The 21,325-nt window shown below is 56.7% G+C and overlaps 1 protein-coding gene across 4 annotated transcripts in view; it reads right to left on the bottom strand.

Annotated features, from left to right (window-relative positions):
* SEPTIN9 (septin 9) overlaps positions 1–21,325 on the bottom strand; it is a 165,826-nt gene that overhangs the window by 127,964 nt on the left and 16,537 nt on the right. For 2 of the 4 annotated variants that reach the window (XM_049701549.1, XM_033438593.2), the window contains exon 2: positions 21,087–21,143. The exons of 1 other annotated variant lie outside the window; for it this stretch is intronic. In XM_049701549.1, coding sequence (XP_049557506.1) covers positions 21,087–21,143 — 57 coding nt within the window. Of the gene's footprint in view, positions 1–11,972; positions 12,789–21,086; positions 21,144–21,325 lie in introns of those variants that run through there. One more of the 4 variants, XM_004275526.4, reaches the window with a different exon arrangement.

The following is a 21,325-nucleotide window of genomic DNA, read 5'->3' as shown; positions in this document are numbered from 1 at the left end:
TATATCATTAAGAAAAGAGTAGGCAAGCCACAGACTGGGAAAAAATATTTGCAATTCATGTATCTAACAAAAGACCAGTATCCAGAAAGAATAAGTCAAACAACCCAATTTTAAAATGGGCAACAGGGGGCTTCCCCGGTGGTGCAGTGGTTAAGAATCCACCTGCCAATGCAGGGGACACAGGTTCAAGCCCTGGTCTGGGAGGATCCCACATGCCGCAGAGCAGCTAAGACCGTGCGCCACAACTACTGAGCCTGCGCTTTAGAGCCCACGAGCCACAACTACTGAAGCCCGCACGCCTAGAGCCCATGCTCTGCAACAAGAGAAGCCACCGCAGTGAGAAGCCCGTGCACGGCAACGAAGAGTAGCCCCCGCTCACCGCAACTAGAGAAAGCCCACGCGCAGCGACGAAGACCCAACGCAGCCATAAACTAATTAATTAAATAATTTTTTTAAAGGAATAAGATTGTCAGAGCTGCAAGGGATTTTTTAAAAAATAAAATAAAATGGGCAACAGATTTGAAAAGACGTTTCACAAAGGAAAACATACGGAAAGCCAATAAGAACATGAAAATGTGCTCAACAGCATGGGTCATCGGACAAATGCAAATCGAAGCCAGAATGAGATCGCCACACACCCACCAGAGTGACGACGTTATGAAAGAGACAGCACCGAACGCTGGTGGGGACGCGGGGCACCCAGAACGCTCAGACGCTGCTGGTGGGAGTATCTGATACAGTCGCTTGGAGAAAAGAGCTAGCGTTTTCCTACAAATCTAAACAGATACCTATCCTCTGGCTCGACAATTCTACTCCTTGGTATCTACACAAGAGAAATGGAAACATATGTCCACAAAACCTTGTATAAGAATCTTTATTCAGGAGACCCCCAAAATGGAAACAGCCAGGGGCCCATGAACAGAAGAGCTAAAACAAAAAAATCCAGAGAAAGTTCATGCAATGAACACTATACAGCAATCACGGAACAACTACTGTTACCTGGGGCAACATGGGTACATCTGAAAAATATATACGTGGTCAAACTGGCAAAATGCATTTATAGTAGAAAAAAATCAGAAATTTGGTTGCTCCCAGGGCAGCGGAGGCAGACGCCGATCGGGAAAGGGCATGCAGGGGTGATCGTGATGTTCTACACTCTGATAGGAGCCGGGATACAGAGAGCGGTACCCTTAAGATCTGTGCGTTTCAGGGCACATACATCTTACCTCAAAGAAAGAAAAAGAACCATAAACAAAGACTGGCCTCTGGTTAGTGAGAAGCAAGCTGAAGTGTTTACAGGGTGACGTGGACTGATGCCAGCAACTGATTTTGAAACTCATGCAAAAATACCACACGGAGTGCTGGTGGCTAGAGGGAGGGGAGTGTGAGGACGCAGAGAGCAGAATGTGTCCCGCAGAATCAAGGTGGTGGGTGTGGGAGTGTTCACACCATAATCTTTCCTGTGTGTTTGAAAGTTTTCATAGTAAAAATTTGGGAAGTTTTAAAAGAGACTGAGAGATATCAACCAGAAATAGGGAAGAAAGAAGAGGTGGCAGGAGACCCCTCCCCGAAGCCCAGAGCTCTCAAACCTCGCTTTCTTGGCCCGGTTTAGGACCACCCCGGGCGAGGTCTGCAGAGCTCCAGCCCCGGTGCCAGGGGAGGCGCCGTCCTCACCTATTTCCCGTGCTCCCCACCTGTCACATCCGTCGCTGCAGCAGACGCAGTGAGTGGAAATAACACCTGGGCAGCCTCTTCTCACAAATTCAGCGAAAATGAAAACCCAGCAGGCGCTGGGCTCTTGAGGGCCTGCACCGCCACCTCCTGGAAGAAAGGCTTCCTGCACCTGAATTCCTGCCCCTTTTGGGGGTTCGGCTTCACTGCGGTCCCCTCGCTCCCTTCCAAGGCTCAGCCAGGCCCCAACTGCAGTAAATCCTCGGGTGAGATGCATGGAGGATGCACGTCTCGAGAACCCGGGCCCCTCTGTCCACACCTCCTCAGAAGGATGGATGCAGGCTCCCCTTCCGCTCCCAGCTGCTCTCTACAAGCTGGAGGGTGGCGAGGGCTACGGGGCATTCCTGGAGGTACGCACCCCCCCAACACACGTCACAGAGGCACAGCCCAAGACCACCCTCTCCAGGTGGGGAACAAGCCCCCAGCCCGCAATCACCCCCAGCCCCTTCCCTCTCTCTCGGACACGGTGACATCAGGATTAGGACACTCTAAAGACCCTTGAACTTGGAAAAACATTGAAAACAGTCATTCTAAAGCTATAGTTCTTTAGTTATTATCAGATAACAATATACCGACATCTCCCAGGGCGGGCATGGCTGAGGGCCCTGCATCCTTGGATGGAATACGCCACCTGGAGAAGGAACCTGGGCCCCGGGGGAGGGACAAGACGGCCAGAGCTGAGCTGGGCGGATGGTGGGGGGCAAAGTCCAGACTGAGGGCTGCCCATCGTGGACGTCAGGGAAAACAGGGCCAGAGAAGGACGTGGGCCTGAGCAGAGCCATGGAAAGGGAGGCCTCGGGCCGTGCACTGAGCCCCTGTGCTGACAGTCACACCTGTACTGCCCCCACCAGATGCCCCGCAGGTGGTTGAGGTCTTGCTCTCTGAGTAGCAAGCAGGGCTCTTGGGGCTTTGACCAAAACGTCCCCTCTGTGGGGTGGGGTGTCCTGTCAGGGAAGCCCTTGAATCTCCTTTGTCCCCAAGCCCCACCCAGCCTTCTCCAGGTGAGCAGAAACAGTGCCAGGAAAGGCCAGAGGGAGAATCCAGGACAGGCTGCCCAAGGGCCACCTTCAAGATGCCCCGGAAACAGGAGTGGAGAAGCAGCATCTCAGGCCACTCCGGCAGGAGGGGAGGGTCGGTGCCCTGACCCATGAGCCACATCATGGTCACACGTCCCCAGAAGCACCTCTTCCCTGACACCCGAGCCCCGGGGGCTGCAGCCAGCAGAGCAGGCCAGGTGCCCAGGCTCCCTGGGCAGCTCCTTCCTGCTGCACCAGCTCTGGATGCGGGACAGGGCCAGGCTCTGTGCGGAGGGGCCACAGGCTCAAGGGAGCGCCAGAGCAGAGAGGCACACACGGGCACTCTAACGGTGCGCGCGTCCTGAACTTCCCTGCACCTGCCTCCCTGGGTGGCAAGGGACACGGAGGGGACACAGTGGGCCCCGGGGGAGCAGCGGAGGGTCTGAAGGAGAAGAGGCAGGAGGTAGGGAGAGCAGCTGGGAGGGCCAGTCTGGGCCAGAGGAGAGGGTTGGCCCCAGAGGGGAGAGAAGGGATGCAGAGGCCAGCGAGTGGAGGAGGCACAAAGGGAGCCCCAGTGGGACCCGGGGCTGGGACAGAGCGGGAGGGGAGGAGCCGCAGCCCAAGGTCACAACAGGCTCAGCCCCCAGCCCTGCCTGCCTGGCCACCTCGCTTCTCCTGCCCCAGGAACCGGGCACCAGGCCAGAATCCCCGGGCCTCGGCTACTGCTCCATTGTGGGAAGAGGCTCTGACTCACCCCAGCTCTGAGGGCCAGTGGGATGCCCTGGAAAACATTCTGTACTTCCAGGCCTCCCCCAGAGTCAGGGGCCCAGAGCTGGGGAGAAACCTGAGGCTCAGAGGGCCCAGTGGGATGGGACGGTGTCCTCAGACACACTGGCCACTACCCCACATGGGGGCATGAGCAGGCATGTGTGATATCCCTGCCAGCGAGTCAGGACCCAGGAGATACAAAGCGAGGAGGCCCGGAGTCATGCTTCCCCTGAGGCTGTCCGCTCCGCGGGTCACCTTCCCAGGACTCAGGCCACCCCACCCTCGGCCAAGCACGCACCAAACCACAGCCTCTGCGCTCAGAGGCCACAAGCACTCCCTCCTAAAGATAGCAGCCCACGGGGCAGGACTGGGCAGGGCTGGGCCTCTTCAACCACCAGGGTCCACCCAGCAATCAGAGGTCCTCCCTCTCCAGCTGCATAGAGTGACGGTGATGGCCACCCCTCCAGGTCCCCGTGCTTCTCCTCCCTGCCTGCTACAGGCGAGTCTCAGCGGCCACGGGGCACTCTGTCCTGCCACTTTCTCCACCCAGAACACTGAGGAGAGAAACGAACTCTCGCCAGGGCCTCCGAGGCCTGGCATGACCCGGCCCCGCCTATCTTGCTGGTCTCAGACTTGCCCCTCTCCTCCAACAATGCAGTCCAGCCACTCGCACCTCCATGATGGTCTAACCTCAGGGCCTTTGCACTTGCTGTTCCCTTTGCCTGAATGTCCTTCCTCTGGATCTTGACCTGTCAGGTCCTTCTGGACACGTAAGTTTCAGCTCAATGTCACCCCCTCAAGGAAGGTGTCCATTAATACAGACCCACATACACCCACCCACCCACACACACACACACACACACACACACACACACACACACACACACCCCTACCAACAATCACATCACATCACCTGTTCTTTGCTTCTTCATCTAAAGTCATCTATTGATGTGTTTATTGGCTAGCTGTCTGACATCTAGCTCAGACTGCCAGCCCCAAAGGAGCAGGGTCCTGGCTCCTCACTGTAGGTCAAGAACCCAGGAGACGTCTCGGCTGCACGTAGTATGACCTCAATAAATATTTGCCAGATAATTGGGACGACAGGTGTCTAGTGGTCCTGCGAACAGCCACCCGCAGACATCAGGACCTGAGGTGAACGTAAAGCGGAGGACAGAGACAGAGGTCACTGATTGTTCACACTCGCTGGCGGGAGGGAGAATCGGGACCATGCAGAGGAACGGGCTCTGGGCGTGTGGGCTCCTGCCACGCAGAGCTGGGCGGCTCTTGACACCCACCTACCTGCTCCGGCAGACAGGCCCAGCCCCAAAGCATTTTCAACTTTTCATAGAAAAGTTTCAGAGCTGGTGCCTCTTTGCTAATTTCTAAGGGGTGTGTTGTTTTGTTTATTCAGCTTTGCTCAAGTCAGTTTCCTCATTTGCTAAAAAAAAAAAAAAAAAACTTAACTACTGCATCACTTCCCTGGTGGCACAGTGGTTAAGAATCCGCCTGCCAGTGCAGGGCACACGGGTTCGATCCCTGGTCCGGGAAGATCCCACGTGCCACGGAGCAACTAAGCCTGCGCGCCACAACTACTGAGCCCACGCGCAGCAACTACTGAAGCTCGCGTGCCTAGAGCCCGTGCTCCGCAACAAGAGAAGCTGCCGCAATGAGAAGCCCGTGCACCACAACGAAGAGTAGCTCCCGCTGGCCACAACTAGAGAAAGCCGCGTGCAGCAACAAAGACCCAACGCAGCCAAAAATAAATAAATACATACATACGTACATACCTTAAAAAGAAAAAAGAAAGAAGAGGGAGGGAAGATCAGAAGATCTAAGGCAGGTCCCAAGCCCGCAGGCAGAGAGGGGTCTCCAGGAGCTGAAATCTGCGTTGCTATCTGTCCTGAGTTCATACGAGGCCTGGGGCCCCAAACAGTCTCCAAACATGAGCCTCTGGTTAAGAGGAAATCTCTCCAGTTTCTCCGTTGGGTCCCACTCCCACCCCGCACCCAGCCCAATGGGAGCAGAACTGACATGAGGGCGGTGAAGGCGGGACGGTGGTCCAGGGGACTTCGGGCAAGGCGGTTTAGGTGGTAGCTTCCGGACAGAGGTTTGTGCCCGGATGGGAAGGGAGACAATGGGGATGACCAGCTCTGAGCAGGAGGCAGACGGAGTCTAGGATCGCAGAAGCAAAGAGGGAGAATGGGGCTGGAGGAGGTTTCCTGAGATGCAGCATGGGGACAGACCAACAGACACTGACACACAGACAGTCAGTCTCACATGCAGGCTGGGCACTGAAACCACTGAGAATAGGAGGCCCACCTGAGAGTGGACCCCAGGAGACCCCAGGCTGGCCTCCTCGTCAGTCCAGAAGGACACAGGCCTGGGCTGCCCCGGGCAGAGCACATGTCCAGCCATGCCCAGGGCCGGAGCTGAGGCTCCCTGGCCAGCCTGAGGGGATGGTCAAGGCCAGCCCAACCCAGGATTTCCCCACTTCCTGCCACCTCATCCAGTGAAGCCAGCCTGGGTGTGAAAAAAAAAAAAAAAATCAAGAGCCCAGGACGAAAACTTGGAGCCTAATCTCACACCATGTACAAAGTTAACTCAAAATGGATCAAAGGCCTAAACGCAAGAGCTAAAACTGTAAAACTCTTAGAAAGAAACACAGGGGGAAAGGCTTGTGACGTTGGGTGTGACGCTGAAAGCACAGGCACTAAAAGAAAACGTAGATAAATTGAGCTTCATCAAAGTGCAAAACTTTGGGGCATCAAAGGAGACTCTCAGCAGAAGGAAAAGGAAACACACGGAATGGGAGAAGATATTTACAAATCGTATGTCTGATGAGGAATTAATATCCAGAACATGTTTTTAAAAACTTCTACAACTCAATCACACACACACACAAAAAGCCAATTTAAAATCTGACAAAGGACTTGAATAGACATTTCTCCAAAGAAGACATACAGATGCCAAGAGGCACATGGGAAGATCAGCATCACTAATCATTAGAGAAATGCAAATCGGAACTGCCATGAGGTACCACCTCACACTTATCAGAATGGCTGTTACATATATATTTAAAAAAATAACATGTGTTCAGGAGGATGTGGAGAAATTAGAACCCATGGGCACCACTGGTGGGAATGTAAAATGGTATAGTTGCAGTGACAAGCAGTACGGTGGTTCCCCCCAAAATTAAACATAGAACTACCATATGGCCCAGCAATTCTGCTTCTGGGTATATACCCAAAATATTTGAAAGCAAGGACTCAAGGCAAATACCTATACATACATGTTTATGGCAGCAATTTTCATAATAGCCAAAAGGTGGAAACCGCCCAAATGTCTACCCATAGATCAATAGAGAAACAAAATGTGGTCTATCATATGATGGAATATTATTCTGCCTTAAACAGGAGGAGACTCTGACACCTGCTACAGCATGGAGGAACCATGAAGGCATTAACTGAAATAAGTCAGTCACAAAAAAGACAAATGTGCATGATTCCACGTGTATGAGGAAACTGGGATAGTCAAATTCACAGAGACAGAAAGCAGAAGGGTGTTTGCCAGGGTCAGGTCAGAGGGGGCAAAGAGGAGGTAGTGTTTAATGGAGTTCCACTTTGGGAAGATGAAAAAGTTCTGGAGATGGATGGATGGTTGCACAACTATGTGAACGCACTTAATGCCACTGAACTGTACACCTAAAAGTTATAGAAAAGCTACATTTTATATCATATGATATCGCTTATATGTGGAATCTAAAAAAATAGGTCAAATGAACTTATTTACAAAACAGAAATAGAGTCACAGATGTAGAAAACAAACTTATGGTTACTGGGGGGAAATGGGGAAAAGGATAATTAGGAGGTTGGGATTGACATGTACACACTACTATACATAAAATAGATAACTAATAAGGACCTACTGTAGAGCACAGGGAACTCTACTCAGTACTCTGTAATGACCTGTACGGGAAAAGAATCTAAAAAAGAGTGGATATGTGTATATGTATAACTGATTCACTTTGCGGTACACCTGAAACTAATACAACCTTGTAAATCAACTATACTCCGATAAAATTTTTTTTAAAAAAGGTACATTTTATGCTGTGTACATTTTACCACGATTTTTTAAAAAAGAGTCCAGAGCCGCAGGCACCCCAGGTCCTTATAGTACAGAATGGCCGCAGTGACCACTCAGGACAGTCCCAATCTCACACTATGATGTTATTGAAGGTGGTCCTTTAATGCATAACAGCGTGATTGTCATGCCATTCCTCAGTAAGACTTTACATAGAAATAAATCCTCTAATCAGGAAAAGTTTTGGACAGACCGATTTGGAGCTCAAAGAAAAAAAAATTACAAGGCACCAGGCGAAGGTGCCCTTATTGGGCAGGCTGAGCCAGGTACCAAAGCCCTCCATCCTAGGTCCACTCTGTCCCCAGGGCCTGCCCCAGGCCTCACCCCCACCAGCAGGGAACACAAGGCAACTCCGGCAAGACGGTGCCTGGAAGGGGGGGTGGGCAGGCTTCTGCAGTTCTCATGGGGCTGAGCTTCCCACACCCCACCAGGGGTAGGGGACCCCGTGGCCAGAGTGGGGGATGGCAAGTGATCTTGGGACATGGAATCAGCCTGTGCATCCAGGATGCATGGGGACTGGAGTGGGTTGAATGGTGCCCCGCCCCCCAAATTCATGTTCACCTGGAATCTGTGCACGTGGACCTATTTGGAAGAAGGGTCTTGCAGATGTCATTAGGATAAGGTTCTAGACTTTTGGTCCTCCTGGATTATCCGAGTGGGCCCTAAACCCAGGAACAAGTGTCCTTAAGAGAGAAGCAGAGGGAGATTTGAGACACAGAAGAAGGCTGTGTGACAACAGAGGCAGAGACTGGAGAGAGGCATCCACCAGCCAAGCATGCCAAGGGGCGCCGGCTGCCGCCAGAAGCCAGGAGACAGGCCTGGAAGGGATGCTCCCTCGGGGCCTCCCGAAGGAACCAAGCCTCGGAGACCTTGAATCTGGACTTCTGGCCTCCAGAGCCGGGAGAGGATCAACTGCTGTCGTTGTAAGCTCCCCAAGCGGTGGTACTTGGTTACAGCAGCCCCAGGAAACCAAGGCCCTCGTCAGTCAGAGGTGGAAGAGGCAGAGGGCCAGGAGGGCCTCGGGCCAAGCTTCTCATCTTGGAGACGAGGAGAGTGAAGCCCTGGCAGAGAGGGTCCAGGAAGCTGATGACCGCAGCAGCTGTCCAGGCCAAGAGTATGAAATGCCCGGGACCCAGAGGCAAGAGGGTGCAGCAGAGTGAGGACTGAGGCACGCCTCCCACGGTGGGGGCTGTCCAGCTCCCTGCCCTCCCCATGACCGTGACACAGGACCCCCCCCCCCGCCCCCGAGCAGAGCAGAGTGCCAGCTCTCTCCTCCCGGGTGCAGTGCAGCCCGGCCCTTCCAGGCCCCCGCGCCAACCTTCCTGACCGAGCGGAGAAACGTCCACATTCTCTGCAGACAGCTCACCGCGTGGCCCTTCCCACCCTCCCCGAGGCCTAGCTGAGCTAAGTCACAGCCCCTCAGTGGAAAGTTCCCTTCCTGGAGAGTCTCCCTGCTGAAACACAAGCACTTGGAACAAGATAAAACTGCTTGATTTGTAAAAGCCACAAAGCCAGTCCAGAACAAGGAAAAAAGGCCGACCCTTGGCTGGAAGAAGCGGCCTGTGTCTCAGCGGCCAGTCACTGCTCCGTGACTCATCCCCGCCCGGCTGACGAGCCCTCCGGCATCTTCCCAGGGCAAGGCCGCAGCCTCGAGAGGGCTGGAGGCTGCCTGACTGCAGAAGAGGACCCAGGGCCCGCGTCCCAAACCAAGTGGGAGCTAGGTGCTCGCGAGAGACGGGGGAGGGAGATCTGAGGTCTCCTGAGGCCGCCCGCACCTGCCCCAAGCCCCCTCCTCACCAGCCCCTCCTGGACAGCTGCTGGGCAGCGGCCCAGAGTCAGCCAGACACGCCTTAAATGCCAGCCCAGTGGGCCATGAGCAGTGACAGCTACTTCTGGAAGCTGGCGGGTGGGGCGTCTGGCCAGACAGGCCCCCGTCCACACACACGCTCGGCATCGTGGCCCCCAGCCCCACAGCCGCCCGGTGCGGACTGAGGCCGCCACAACTGTCTTACGTTGTCACAGAGGGGCAGTGCCCTTGAGAAGCAGGCTGCAGCCGGCGGGGTCCCCAGAACAGGCTCAGAAGCCCGCCGCTGGCTGTGGGGATGCGGCCTCAAGGCCGTGCTGATCCAACTCCCTCCCTTTACAGGTTGGGAAACTGAGCCCAGGGCTGCAGAGCGAGACTTGCCCAGGGACTGCTTAAGCTCTGAGTTACAAGTAAAGACGAAGGTCAAGGTCTAACCAGGTTTGAGAAACATGGGGAGACAGCCTGGGGACTTCTCTTTTCTGGAACCAGTTTCTAACCGAGCTTTGAAAGAAGTATTTTCTAATGAAAATGCATCCAAATGAGGATTTCATAGAAAGTACCCATTTCTCCTCAGGCACATCCTGGGAGAAGGTCCCTACTTCACCCGTCGCCGTGCTATCCTCGGCCGAGGGCGTGGTGCTCAACACTTATAAAGGCACAGAGCGGACTGTTTGTTCAGTTCATGAAAAGCTCCTCAAGTTCACTTAGCCCGGGAGGTTCCAAGATGTTGCCACTGCTTCTGATTCCTCCAAGGACCCCCTTCCAGCCTCCGTGCCCTGGCTCTCTGGTCCCCTGGTGGTCACCCAGCTGGGCCTCGGCTTGGTCATCTGTTAAATGAAGGCTGGGCCGGAGGCCCCTGGCAGCCAGGCCAATGGAGTAACCATCCTCCCTGGTCCCACAGCCTGCAGCCCTTGCCAGCCGGAGAGCAAGGCACCCTGGCTAGCGCCCCGTCCGCCCCAGCTGGCCCGCGTCACTGAGCTCAAACACACATGAGATGCGGTTCCACCAGCCGTGCCTTCCGCCATTCTCCATGGCTGCCCCACCTCCTGTGGTCAGTCGCAGTGCCCGTTTCTGTGCCCTGCAGCACAGACGTGCGCGCGCACACACGCACCCCGCCGGCAGCTCCCCTGCCTGTGGCTGCCCCATCAGCCCTGACATCACGCTGGGATCTGATCAGCCCCTGGAACAGCAGGCAAGGGGCTATCTTCAGAGGAGACACTGACATGCACCTTCCTTCCCTCTGGCCTCTTGGGGAGCCCCCCCTGCAACACACACAGTGGCAAACAACAGACCAAGCCAGTGGCACTTGGGGAGCGACATTCTTATCCTCACTTTGACCCAGGGGTCATCTTGGAGCACCTGAAGCCCAGAGGCTGATGCCCCAGGACGTCTCAGGCCTGCACAGTGTACCCCAGCACCTGGCTTGAGGGGCGTGCCGTAGCAGCAGGCCCCATAATGAATGGGAATTATTCGTGATGATATCAGATGCTGACACGGGACACCAAGCCCGAGGAAGAGGGGCTTCTAACCGGGGTGGCTTAGGAGGGGCGGCCTCTTTTCTCTCCACTGCTTCGTTCTTGCCCCGATGGGTCTGAGCCCGCTCCAAAGTGACCCACTTGGCCTCGATCCCACACAGGGTGCGGGGACAGATCCAGGGACCCGCAAGGTCCCTCCAGCCCGAGGACCAGCCGTCTGCCCTCACTCCTTGCCCCAGCGTGACATTCTGATGTTCTGATCAGTGATTCTGCCCCAGAATCTGAGCAGAGCCCACAGCTCCGCTCTTCCCGTCCTAAATCAATCCCATCCAACCGCGCGGACGATCATTGCTACCCCCTCCCTGTCCACGGTGCCCAGGTGAGTACAGGACCCGAATGACACCAGCACCTCCAAGTGGGAGTCACCTTGGTCAACTCTCCCAAGCTTCCGGCAGAACAGAATAAGCTCTCTCCGCTGTACGTGTGCATACGCGCATGCGCGCGCGCGCGCGCACACACAGGCATTTGCACATCTCATTTGGGCACCGGGAGCTCCCGGCCCTGTAATCAACTCCAGGGAAGGCACCGAAATGCTATTTCAGGGAGGAGACCAAGGCGGCCTTGAAGACGGACTTTGGCTGGCAGCGAACAAACAAACCACACAGCGGACAAACCACAGTCGGCATCCCGGTGCCGCCACCCCGGACCCCAGCGCCAGAAGCAGGTCCCCCCACCCTTTCCCAGACTTCGGCGCCCACAGTCTCGGCATTCACGGCCGTCTTAAGATGCAAAAGTGGCACATTGGGAAATGAAAGAGAAATAGTGAGGGGACGGAGAGCCGAGTTTAAATAAAAGCCCGACTTAGCGAAGCCTCACTTTTGGAACATTACGTCCCAGGACCTCAGAACAGTCAAGAGGAAAAGAAATATGTCCACAAAAATGAGTCAAAGTGACCCTTGGGTGCTTATTTCCCGAAGCATAAAGAAAGTTGTGAGTTAAGGGGAAGGGGCAGCCGGGGGAGGAGGGCCGCTTGCCTACCTGTGATCCGGTCTCTCTCCATCACTACGGATATATTTAGCAGCAGGCGGGAGTCCCGGCGTCCCCCTTTCCAGAGGCGTCCTCCCCTTTCTCACCCCGTCGCCCTCCCTCTTTCTGCCTCCTCTCCTCCTCCTCCAAAAACACTCTTTGTCTGGTCTAATTTCTTCAATCTGTTGCAATCACGAATGCATCCAAATTACCACATTTCCATGTGCTGATCATATGTTTGTGCTCCAAACTGAAGTAGCATTGTCTCTTGGAATCGGGAGGGGAAAGGCAGCGAAGGAGAGAAATAAAAGAAGAGGCGGGAGCAAGGGCCGGACGTGGGCCTTGAAAGGCTCCTGCGGTCCCCAGGGTCCTCCGGGCCGAGGACCGGCCGGCGGGGCTTTGTGCGGTGGCTCCAGAGGTGCAGCGTGCGGCGGCTTCCGGTGCCTTCTCTCCACCCCCTCCAGCCCCTCCGCCCGGGCTCGTCTCGCTGCTCCTTTTTAATATCCACTTGGAGAAGCTTAACTTAGCCTCTTGGAAACCAGCTCACAGAATCAAATTCCTGGAGACTTCCAGAGTCTTTCATTTCCCCCGGCCCGCGATGCTGCGATTTCCTTTGGTTGGAGCGTTTGAAAATCCTGGTTCCTGCCTGCCCGCCTTCCCTTCCCTCCACCTCTGCCGGCCCTTCACTCCCACCCTGACCCGGCCGGAAGGAGGGGCAGTGGCGCCCCAGGCAGGGGCCGAGGGAAGGTTCAGGAACACCTGCCGGGGTTGAGCCCGGAGAAGTCACCCCTGCAGACGCCCGGGTGTGCCGTCCGCCTGCGGAGACAGAGGCAGCTGGCCGTCCCACCCCAGCCGAGAGGGGAGCGCGGGATGGAGACTTCCTGGAAGAGTCCTACCACTTACTCATGAGTCAGTGAGTCTCCAGCTGTCCCCTGGGAGGGAGCGCAGCTCCTCGCCACTGATTTCCCCAGACTCAGCGCCTCTCTGGGAGAGGACACGGGGCCTGGCCGGGCTGGGGGCTCAGCACTGCTCCCTGCTATTCACCTGGGGTCCCGGAACTGCTCAGCTGGCAACTCAGGGGTGGAGGGGGACAGCACGTGGTCAGAGCGAGGGCTGGGGGGCACCTCCTCTGCCCTTTAAGCTTCATTCACCGCAAGGGTTCAGACTGGCAGCCCTCTACCCAAGACACAGAAGCAGGTTTTGTATGCCTAACTGACCCTGTCTAAAGAAAATGTGTATTCGTGCCAATGTTGCAAACGGGCCACCGAGAACTCCAGATTTTCCTCATCTCTCGGAAAAGGGAGGGCATATAGCCACACGGAATGAGCCTTCCTGCCTGGCCCAAGGGGCCGCCTTGAAGACTGCTACCCTCTTTAGATGAAACCGCGTTTTCTGGATTGCTGTGGTCCCCACAGCCCCGTCACTCATTTTCGTTATCTGCCAGACCCTCCTCCAGGTGACCTCTGAGTTTACAATCCTGCCCTACAGGGCCACATGAGCCACATGTCAACACAAGAGGGCCATGCACACTTCTCTGCTGGATGTCACAAAGTCCCCGTCCCCTCCTGCCCAGGGCAGGACCCCAAATGCAGTCTCCTAGGTAGCAAGGGCATCTTCTTGGGGGTTGGGGGGTGACACCTTCTGGGAGACACCAAATAGCAACACCCCACCCCCAGCAGAGTCTGCAGGACAGCTCCAAAGGTGGCTGCCTGCACAGTGACGGAAGGTGGGCACTGTGGTAGGCTGAACAGTGGCCCCAAAGATCTCACACCCTAATCCCTGGATCCTGTAAACGGGACCTTATTTGGAGAAAAAGTCATTGCAGGTGGGATTAAGTGAAGGGTCTTGAGATGGGAGATTATCCTGAATCAGGGGGTTGGGAGGGTCCTAAATGCCATCACGTGTACTCACATAGAGGGGGGCAGAGGGAGATCTGACACAGAGAGAGAGAAGGGGATGTACAGACGGATCAGAGAGAGATGTGAAGAGGCTGGCCTTGAAGAGTGGAGTGGTGCGGCCACAAGCCCAGGAAGCCTGGCAGCCCGCAGAAGCTGGAGCAGGCAGGGAACAGCTTCTCCCCTAGAGCTCCCCAGGAGCCCGGCCCTGCCGAGACTTGGATTTCAGACTTCCGGCCTCCAGAACTGTGAGAGAATAAATTTCTGTTGACTTAAGCCCCCAAGTTTGTGGTAATTTGTTACATCAGCCACAGGACACTCAAACAGACACCACAGACAGACTTAAGAGCCAGGGCTCCCTGAACGATGTTTTCTGGTGATTATATTTCATTCTAACACATTACAGTAAGCCAACCACCAACAATTAAGTTAGAACAGTGGGAAACAATGGGAATCTTGGAGGTTTTTTGATTTGTTTGTTTAATCTCCTTTCTGATTTTGAAAAAAATATTCCTTATTGTTTTTCTCTGATTATAAACGTACTATATGTTCACTGTATTAGATTTAGCAACTACAGAAAACGTATGAAAAAAGAAACCCCTTTAATGCCACAGGGCACTCTTCGACACCAATTCCCGCTGCGGTGAGCAGGCCCAGGAAGGCCCCACGGAGCGGCAGACCAGGCCAGCTGGGGGGCGGCTGGACCAGGACGAGGAGCCCAGCCGTGGCCTCAGCCATCCTGACCCCCTGCTTCAGGTGCCGGCCGCACACGCTGTGCGTTTTGTTGCTGCGGCTGGCGCAGCTGCTGAGCACAGCTTGACCTTCGGTTTTTCTCCGGCATAGTCTGGCTCAGCGTCCTCTCCCCAACCATGCCTAAAACTCCAAACATTCTGGCCCAAGCGGGGGATAATTTGAAACCGAAAACCTGGCAGCACCGATTGGCTCCGACGGGGCCGTGTTAGTCATGAGCCGCGAAGAGGCCAGGCACAGAGGTGGGGTGAGGCCAGGCAGTGGGAGAAGGGGGCGGCCGACCCCCGCTGCTCACTGAGTCCTGGCTTCAGCACTGGCCACTCAGGGGGCAACTGGTCAGCAGGTCAGGGCTCCCCATGTGGCTTCTCCTTCTAGCAGAACAAGACAGGGCTCTGAGGTTACGAAAAACTCTGTCCTGGTCTTTGATTTCAACAAGCATATTAGCATAGTAAACCCGTGAGCAGCCCCAGTGAGGGGGCTGGCTTCTGAACTCAGCACATCCCCACATTGACCAATGCCTTATGCCCTGGGGAGGCAGGACCCGCCCCCCGGGCCACAGTTCTGGGAACTCTGCTCGTGCCAGCCAGCAAGCCCCCAGCCACCGGAGCCTGCCCACGTCCTGGGATGGGTACTGTTGCCCAGCAGCCCCTTCCAGACAGTTCTAAAGGCAGTATCTCTACCCTTGAGCCCCACAGACCTGTACCCGTGATCTGCATACTCCCAGCCACCTTCTTTTTGATGTCACCATAACCAGCGAGGAGCCCAGTGCGGGGTAAGGAGGAAGAGTGAGGCCTGTTTTATCTTTAAAGACACTGCTATGCCCCTTTCCATGAAGTGCGTGTGCGCGCCCCAGCGCCTGGCTGGGACGGGACACAGAAGAGGCAATCCCAGTGACCCCTGAACTCCCATCACAAGCCAGGAGGCCTGGGCTGGCCCAGCCATGCGGAAAGGGGGCAAGCACTCCAGGTGAATCTGACACAGGCAGCAGGGGCCTCAGGAAGGGGTTGACAAGAGGGGCACAGCCTTGTTCCTGGGGTACATTCTGGGGAGGGGCCTGTGAGGAGGCGGGGGAAGAGGCATTCGGCTGAAAGGACACTTTCTGAGGCTCTGAGCTCAGAATCTCTGCCACCTCTCCCCTCCCCCTCCCCTCGTTCAGGTACTTGCGAATCCTCCATAATTAGCTCCAAGCTATAGGGGATGCCCGCCTCTCACCTAAAAAAAAAGACTTTTCCGTTCATTTCCTGCTCATCCCCAAACTCCACCACACAGTTTGCTTCCCTGAGTTAAAAATAAAGAAGCTGCATCCCCCAGACCCCTCCCGCTGACCCTCCTGCAGTCACTGCTACTGTACCTGCCAGCAAGGCGGGCAGCCGGCCGAGACCCTCCAGGGCCGGCCCCAGTCTGGCCGCCAGCAGCCTTCCAGAGCAAGACGAATTCCGGGCCCGGGGCCTGCTGCATTCCTCTCCGGAATCTTCTCTCCACTTTTTATTGCGCCTCAAGTTTCGGCTGTTCCTAAATAAATACGATCCAGCTACTCTCTGCCCTGGGGACTGCTGCAGGGTTTACTGGTGCAAACAGCCTGGGCCGGCCTGTTGCTCTGGGAGTTCTTCCAGGTCAGTGTGGAAGGAAATCTAGACAATGGAGAGAGGCGGCCCAGACAGGGCCAAATTCCACCGCTAACGGCCCTCGTGCTCAGCCATCAATCCCTGGCTGCGGCCCTGCCGGAGCTGGGGGCTGCCGCTTTATTCCTAAAGGCCCCCAGCTGCCCGTACAGAGCAAGGAGGGTCCAGGGCCGTGGAGAGCAGCGTCCTCGATAGAGTCTGCCCCAAGGCCCCTGGGTTTAAACTCTCCGGAATACACGAAAACTCCCCGAAGAGCTGGTGTCTTTCACTTCCTCCTGGGATCCCAACATTCTGTCTGCTCGGCGGCACCCAGTAAAGGCTCTCCGGATGAACGATGAATCTGAAGATCCAGCGTGTGGGCCAATCCAGACCAGTCCTGCCCAGCAGAACTTTCTGCGTTGACGTAAATGCCGTGGACCTGCCGCGTTCAATACGGCAGCCACGTGTGGCCGCTGAGAGCCTACCGTGGGGCCCCTGCTACGGAGGAACTGCGTTTTTCATTTGTATTAAATAAATAATTTAAATGTAAAGACCACCGTGCCTACTGGCTGCCTCTTCTCCTCGTCCTCCCTGGAGACGCGGAGTTCTCCATAAATTTCTTCCCCAGAAGGCAAAGAGAAAGCCTCCTTGTCAACCAAGGCAAAAGAAGGCTGGGATTTTTATTTTAAACTTGTTTTTTTGGCCAATCCCCCCCAGCTTCTCCTATCAAGTTCAATTCAACGATGTTTACTGGCTGCCTGCCCTGTGCCATAGAGCACGGGGTGGGGAGGATAGAGGAATCCCCGCCACCCACCTGCTCACGGGATGGACAGGCTGGGTCACATCACCCTGGAAAGAGAATGGCTTCCAGAGCTGTGACCCCTCCGAGCAGGGAGGGGAGAGCAGGGGTGAGAGGCTAGACAGGGGAGGGGAGCCTCACGCTGGGTTTACCGTTTATCCTATGAGAAGGGAAGCAAGGGGTCTTTTGGTCAGAGGACAACCAGGTCTGTTTTAAAGAATCCCGTGGGTGGAGGCTATCACCCAGGCCCAGGCACACAGGCGGGACTGAGTAAAGCCCCCCAAACACCAACTGGACAGGGAGGAGGAGCCTCTGGTGGGGAGAAAGGGGGTGGGGGGTGAGGGGAGACACAGAGGCCTGACTGAGACACGGCCAAGATCACGGGTGGCCCGTCCCAGGGCCACCTGGGGGGATGGTGAGTCGACAAGACCTTGGCCACCTGTTGACCTGGGGGGGCTGGGGTGGGGCAGAGGTCAAGGACGACACTGAGACTTGTCACTTGAGTGCCTGGGTGGATGGCGAGGCTGAAACGTGAGAGAAGTGGAGGAGGGGGCGTGCCAGTGGGAAGGGGGAGTAACAGCTGGGGATGCCTGCGGGGGCCCGGGTGTCAGGTGCACAGCGGCCAAAACTCTGGCGGCCTCTTCCTGGACCAGCTCCTCCACAAAGGACACTCCCTTCCCTCCCTCAGTGACAGAGCGAGCGGCTCTTCTGTGCTGCCCTGGAGAAAGGGTGGGCAACGAGCTGGAGGGGCCCTACCCGTCCTCCGGCGCCTACTGTCCACGGGGGACGACAATGAGTACAGCTGAGTGACAGGACACTGGGGTGGGGCCCTAGCCGGGCCTGGAGCAGGGCCCCTCCCTAAGGAAGGGGTGTGTGAGCCGGGACCCAAGGCGGGGGTGGGGAAGGGGGACACGGGGGCACCCCCCGTAAGGGCAGGGACACAGCCCAGACAGCGTACTAGGGAGCTCCTTGTGTGGGTGGGGTGTCGATCACAGAGGGAAGGGGCCCTAGCTTCCTGCGGCTTCTGTAACAAATCACCACAAACAGGGGCTTAAAATAACAGGAAATCGATTTTCCCATAGTTCTAGAGGCCGAAGTCCCAAATCAAGGTGTCAGCAGGGCCTGGTCCCTCCAGAGGCTCCGGGGAAAATCCCTCCTTGCCTCTCTGGCTTCTGGTGGCCCCAGGCATCCTGTGGCATGTGGCTGCAAAACTCCAATCTCTGCCTCTGTCCTCACGTGGCCTCCTCTGTGTCTCTCTTCTTATAAGGACCCCAGCCACTGAATTTAGGGCCACCCTAACCCAGCATGACCTCATCTCCAGGCCTTTAACTAACCTATAAAAGCCCTATGTCCAGCTAAAGTCACCTTCTGAGGTTCTGAGCAAATATGAATTGGTGGCAGGGGTGTGGTTCGGCACTGTTGAACCCACCACTCAAGGGATGAGGGTGGGACTGGGGCTCTGGCCACCACCCCCCAGAGGTACCTGAAGGATGTAAAGCGGGACCCGGCCACACACCAGATGTCAGGGCAGAAGGAGAAGGCCCCAGGGATCCCAGCCAGGGGACAGACGGGCTGGGCTGGGCTGGGCAGGGCGGCAAGGAGGTGAGGAAGCAGATGCAGGGAAAATGCCATGGGTGCCGTGGGAACCAGGGCAAAGGTCGGCCAGCAGCGCCCGGGGTGGCTGCTCATCGCACGGAAAGGGGGTGAGGGTGGGTGAGCAAAGAGGAAGGTCATTTGGCAGGGCCCGGGGCAAGCGTCCCAGAGCCCAGGCAGTCTGCCCAGGGGAACACACACAGGCCCCGGACCCATGACAGTGGGTCCAGCAGTGTCTGTAAGAGAGGAAAGCTTCCATGGGCCTCCAGCAACAGGCCGAGGGGGCGAAAACTCTGCCCCCCTGCGCAGAGGAATCCCCGCCTGCCCGAGGTCAGAGCAAATGAACTAAGATACACGGAGCTGCGTGGATACATCTCAGTCGTCCCGTCCCGTGAAAAAGCAAAGGGCAGCAGCTGACTCCCCTCGGACACATGATGCGACGCTGCCGGGGTCAGGAGCAGACGGCGTGTCGTCTGCAGACACACAGCACACGGTACAGACACACCCGGCAGCGAGCAGTTCTAAATTCAGACGGCTGCTCACCTCGGCCGGAACAGGGTCACCCAAGCTCTCGGGCTGCACCTGTAACACCTTATTTCTTAAGCGGGATGGTGGGTGTACAGGTATCTTACTATATTCTTCACATATTTTTATATGTCTAACAATTCTATTTCTGGGGGAAAAAAAAAAAAGGCCAGAGTGAGCTGGTCAAAGGGTGACCATGGGTGTAGTCTGGGCTGACGGACTGTGGCTCACGGCGGAAACGGCCATCTCTGGCCCAGTCCCAAACCCAGCCTCGTGAAAATCTGAAATAAAGGAGGAAACACCACGACGAGGGCCCTTGGCCTTCTGGGGAGGAGACGGGGTGCAGGGTCCAGACACGGGACAGAGGTGTCTGGGAGGAGGGGAGGGGACGGCAGCTCCGAATGGGGGCATTCTGTGAGGTCAGAGGGACTGGGGGTCCAGGAAAGAAGGCTGCCTGGACCAAGGTCTTGGCCGCAGGGAGGCAGAGGTTGGAAAAGGGACGCAGGAAGAGGAGGAGGGGTGTCTGGGCCGGAGCCCACAGAGGCCCCCAGAGAGTGGGTTTCGTGTGTCAGCAGGCGGTCCCATGCGAAACCCAGATCACAGCTTTGAGCTTGGGCAAATTATGCCTTAGGCTTCCAAGCAGAGCCGTGGTCATGGCTGCCAAGTGCTGATGGCACAGAACTGGCCTCTCTGAGCACAGGGAAGTAATGCCCAGAGGGAGGCTGTGTTCTTGCAGCCCCGGGCGCCGGCCTCCTGAGACCTCATTCCTGGAGCGCAGGCGTCTCCCCCAGCCCATCACGCCGAGGGGCCCGGAGACGCAGCCCAGCGGCTGAAAGGGAGGGACATGGAGAGGCAGACAGCGGCAGAGGCCAGGGGCTCCGAGAAAGGCTTCCAGGAACAGAGCAGCAGCCGGGCAGCGCAGTGGTTAGCAGCCCAACGTGTCTGCAGGGGGCGGAGCTCCCGCTTAACCACGGACGTGAATCACTCACCACCCCAAGGCCTCCAGCCGGCGTCACCCTTCCCTTCCCACACCCGGCCCGTCCTGTACCGCAAGGGCCTCCTACACACTCCTGTGGACGTCCAGCCTGCACATTACGTGTCCCCCGCCCCACCACTCCCAGCAAAGAGCCACCATCAGCCACCACACGGGCCCGAGGGTGCCCAGCCCACTGGCGGGGGTTGCCTCTGGAGGACACACTTGGAGAGAGGCCGGGCTGCCCCAGGGGCATTCGGGTTCAGAACTCTGGGGTCCCAGAGAGCCAGCATGGGCTCAGATTGTCTAATTTCATAACCACTAGCCACAAGTAGATATTAAGTGGGAATCATAAGTCAGTTAATTCTATGCAAATGAATGAATAAATAACATAGACAATGTATACTTCAGGTGCTCAATGGTCACGTGTGGACAGTGGCTAACATACTGGACGATGCAGACAGGGAACACTTCACTGACACAGAAAGTTCTACTGGACAGGGTTGGCCTAGAAGGTGGGGCGTGGGCTCCAGGTGGGCACATCCCCTCCTGTAGAACAGCTGCTACGTCGCCCTTATGCCCCTCTGCCCGTCCAGCCCGGGGTCTGACACCCAGCAGGTCCTCAACTCACTTCTCCCACCTCCTAGGGGAGGCGAGTCCCTTCACTTCTGGGCCCCAATGTCCTCTGACAAGAGACCACGGACCAGGCGCAGCCCCTGGGCCTGGCCACTGGACCTGACAACAAAGACACAAAGCAGGCTCCCGTGCCGGCCACGCCGGGGTCTGGGAGGCCAGAGCCGCCCGCCCGGTGGGGAGGAGCTGCACAGACCCCGCCCCCGAGGCACCGAGGTTGAGAGGCGGAGCTCCACACCCCCTCCCCACTCTGCCCACCCAGGCCAGGCCGTGGTCGGGAGAGTCTCTTTGGAGCACGTGAGCAGTACCTCCTGCCCCAGACAAACCAAGGGGGCCAAGGCTGACCTAGCCACTTACCCGGGCCAGTCGGGTCGCCAAGCTTCCGGAGACGGCCGCCGGAGGTCCGCGTGACTCCTAAGGACAGGGCAGAGGGCAAAGGTCACCTGAGGCCACTGGGCGTGTTCTCACCTCTGCTCCTGCCAGGGGCTCCAGAACCAGAAATCCGTCCCCTGTGGGGCCAGAGGCCCCAGTCCTCCCAGGTAACACCTGGCCGCGGCAGCCACCGCCGTCCGGATGCGTGCCAGGTACTGGGTCAA

Source organism: Orcinus orca, chromosome 19, assembly GCF_937001465.1.
Source record: "Orcinus orca chromosome 19, mOrcOrc1.1, whole genome shotgun sequence".
In the NCBI taxonomy this organism is placed as follows: Eukaryota; Metazoa; Chordata; class Mammalia; order Artiodactyla; family Delphinidae; genus Orcinus; species Orcinus orca.
Note: the sequence above shows the minus strand (reverse complement) of the source record. Positions and strands in the feature narration are given on the sequence as shown.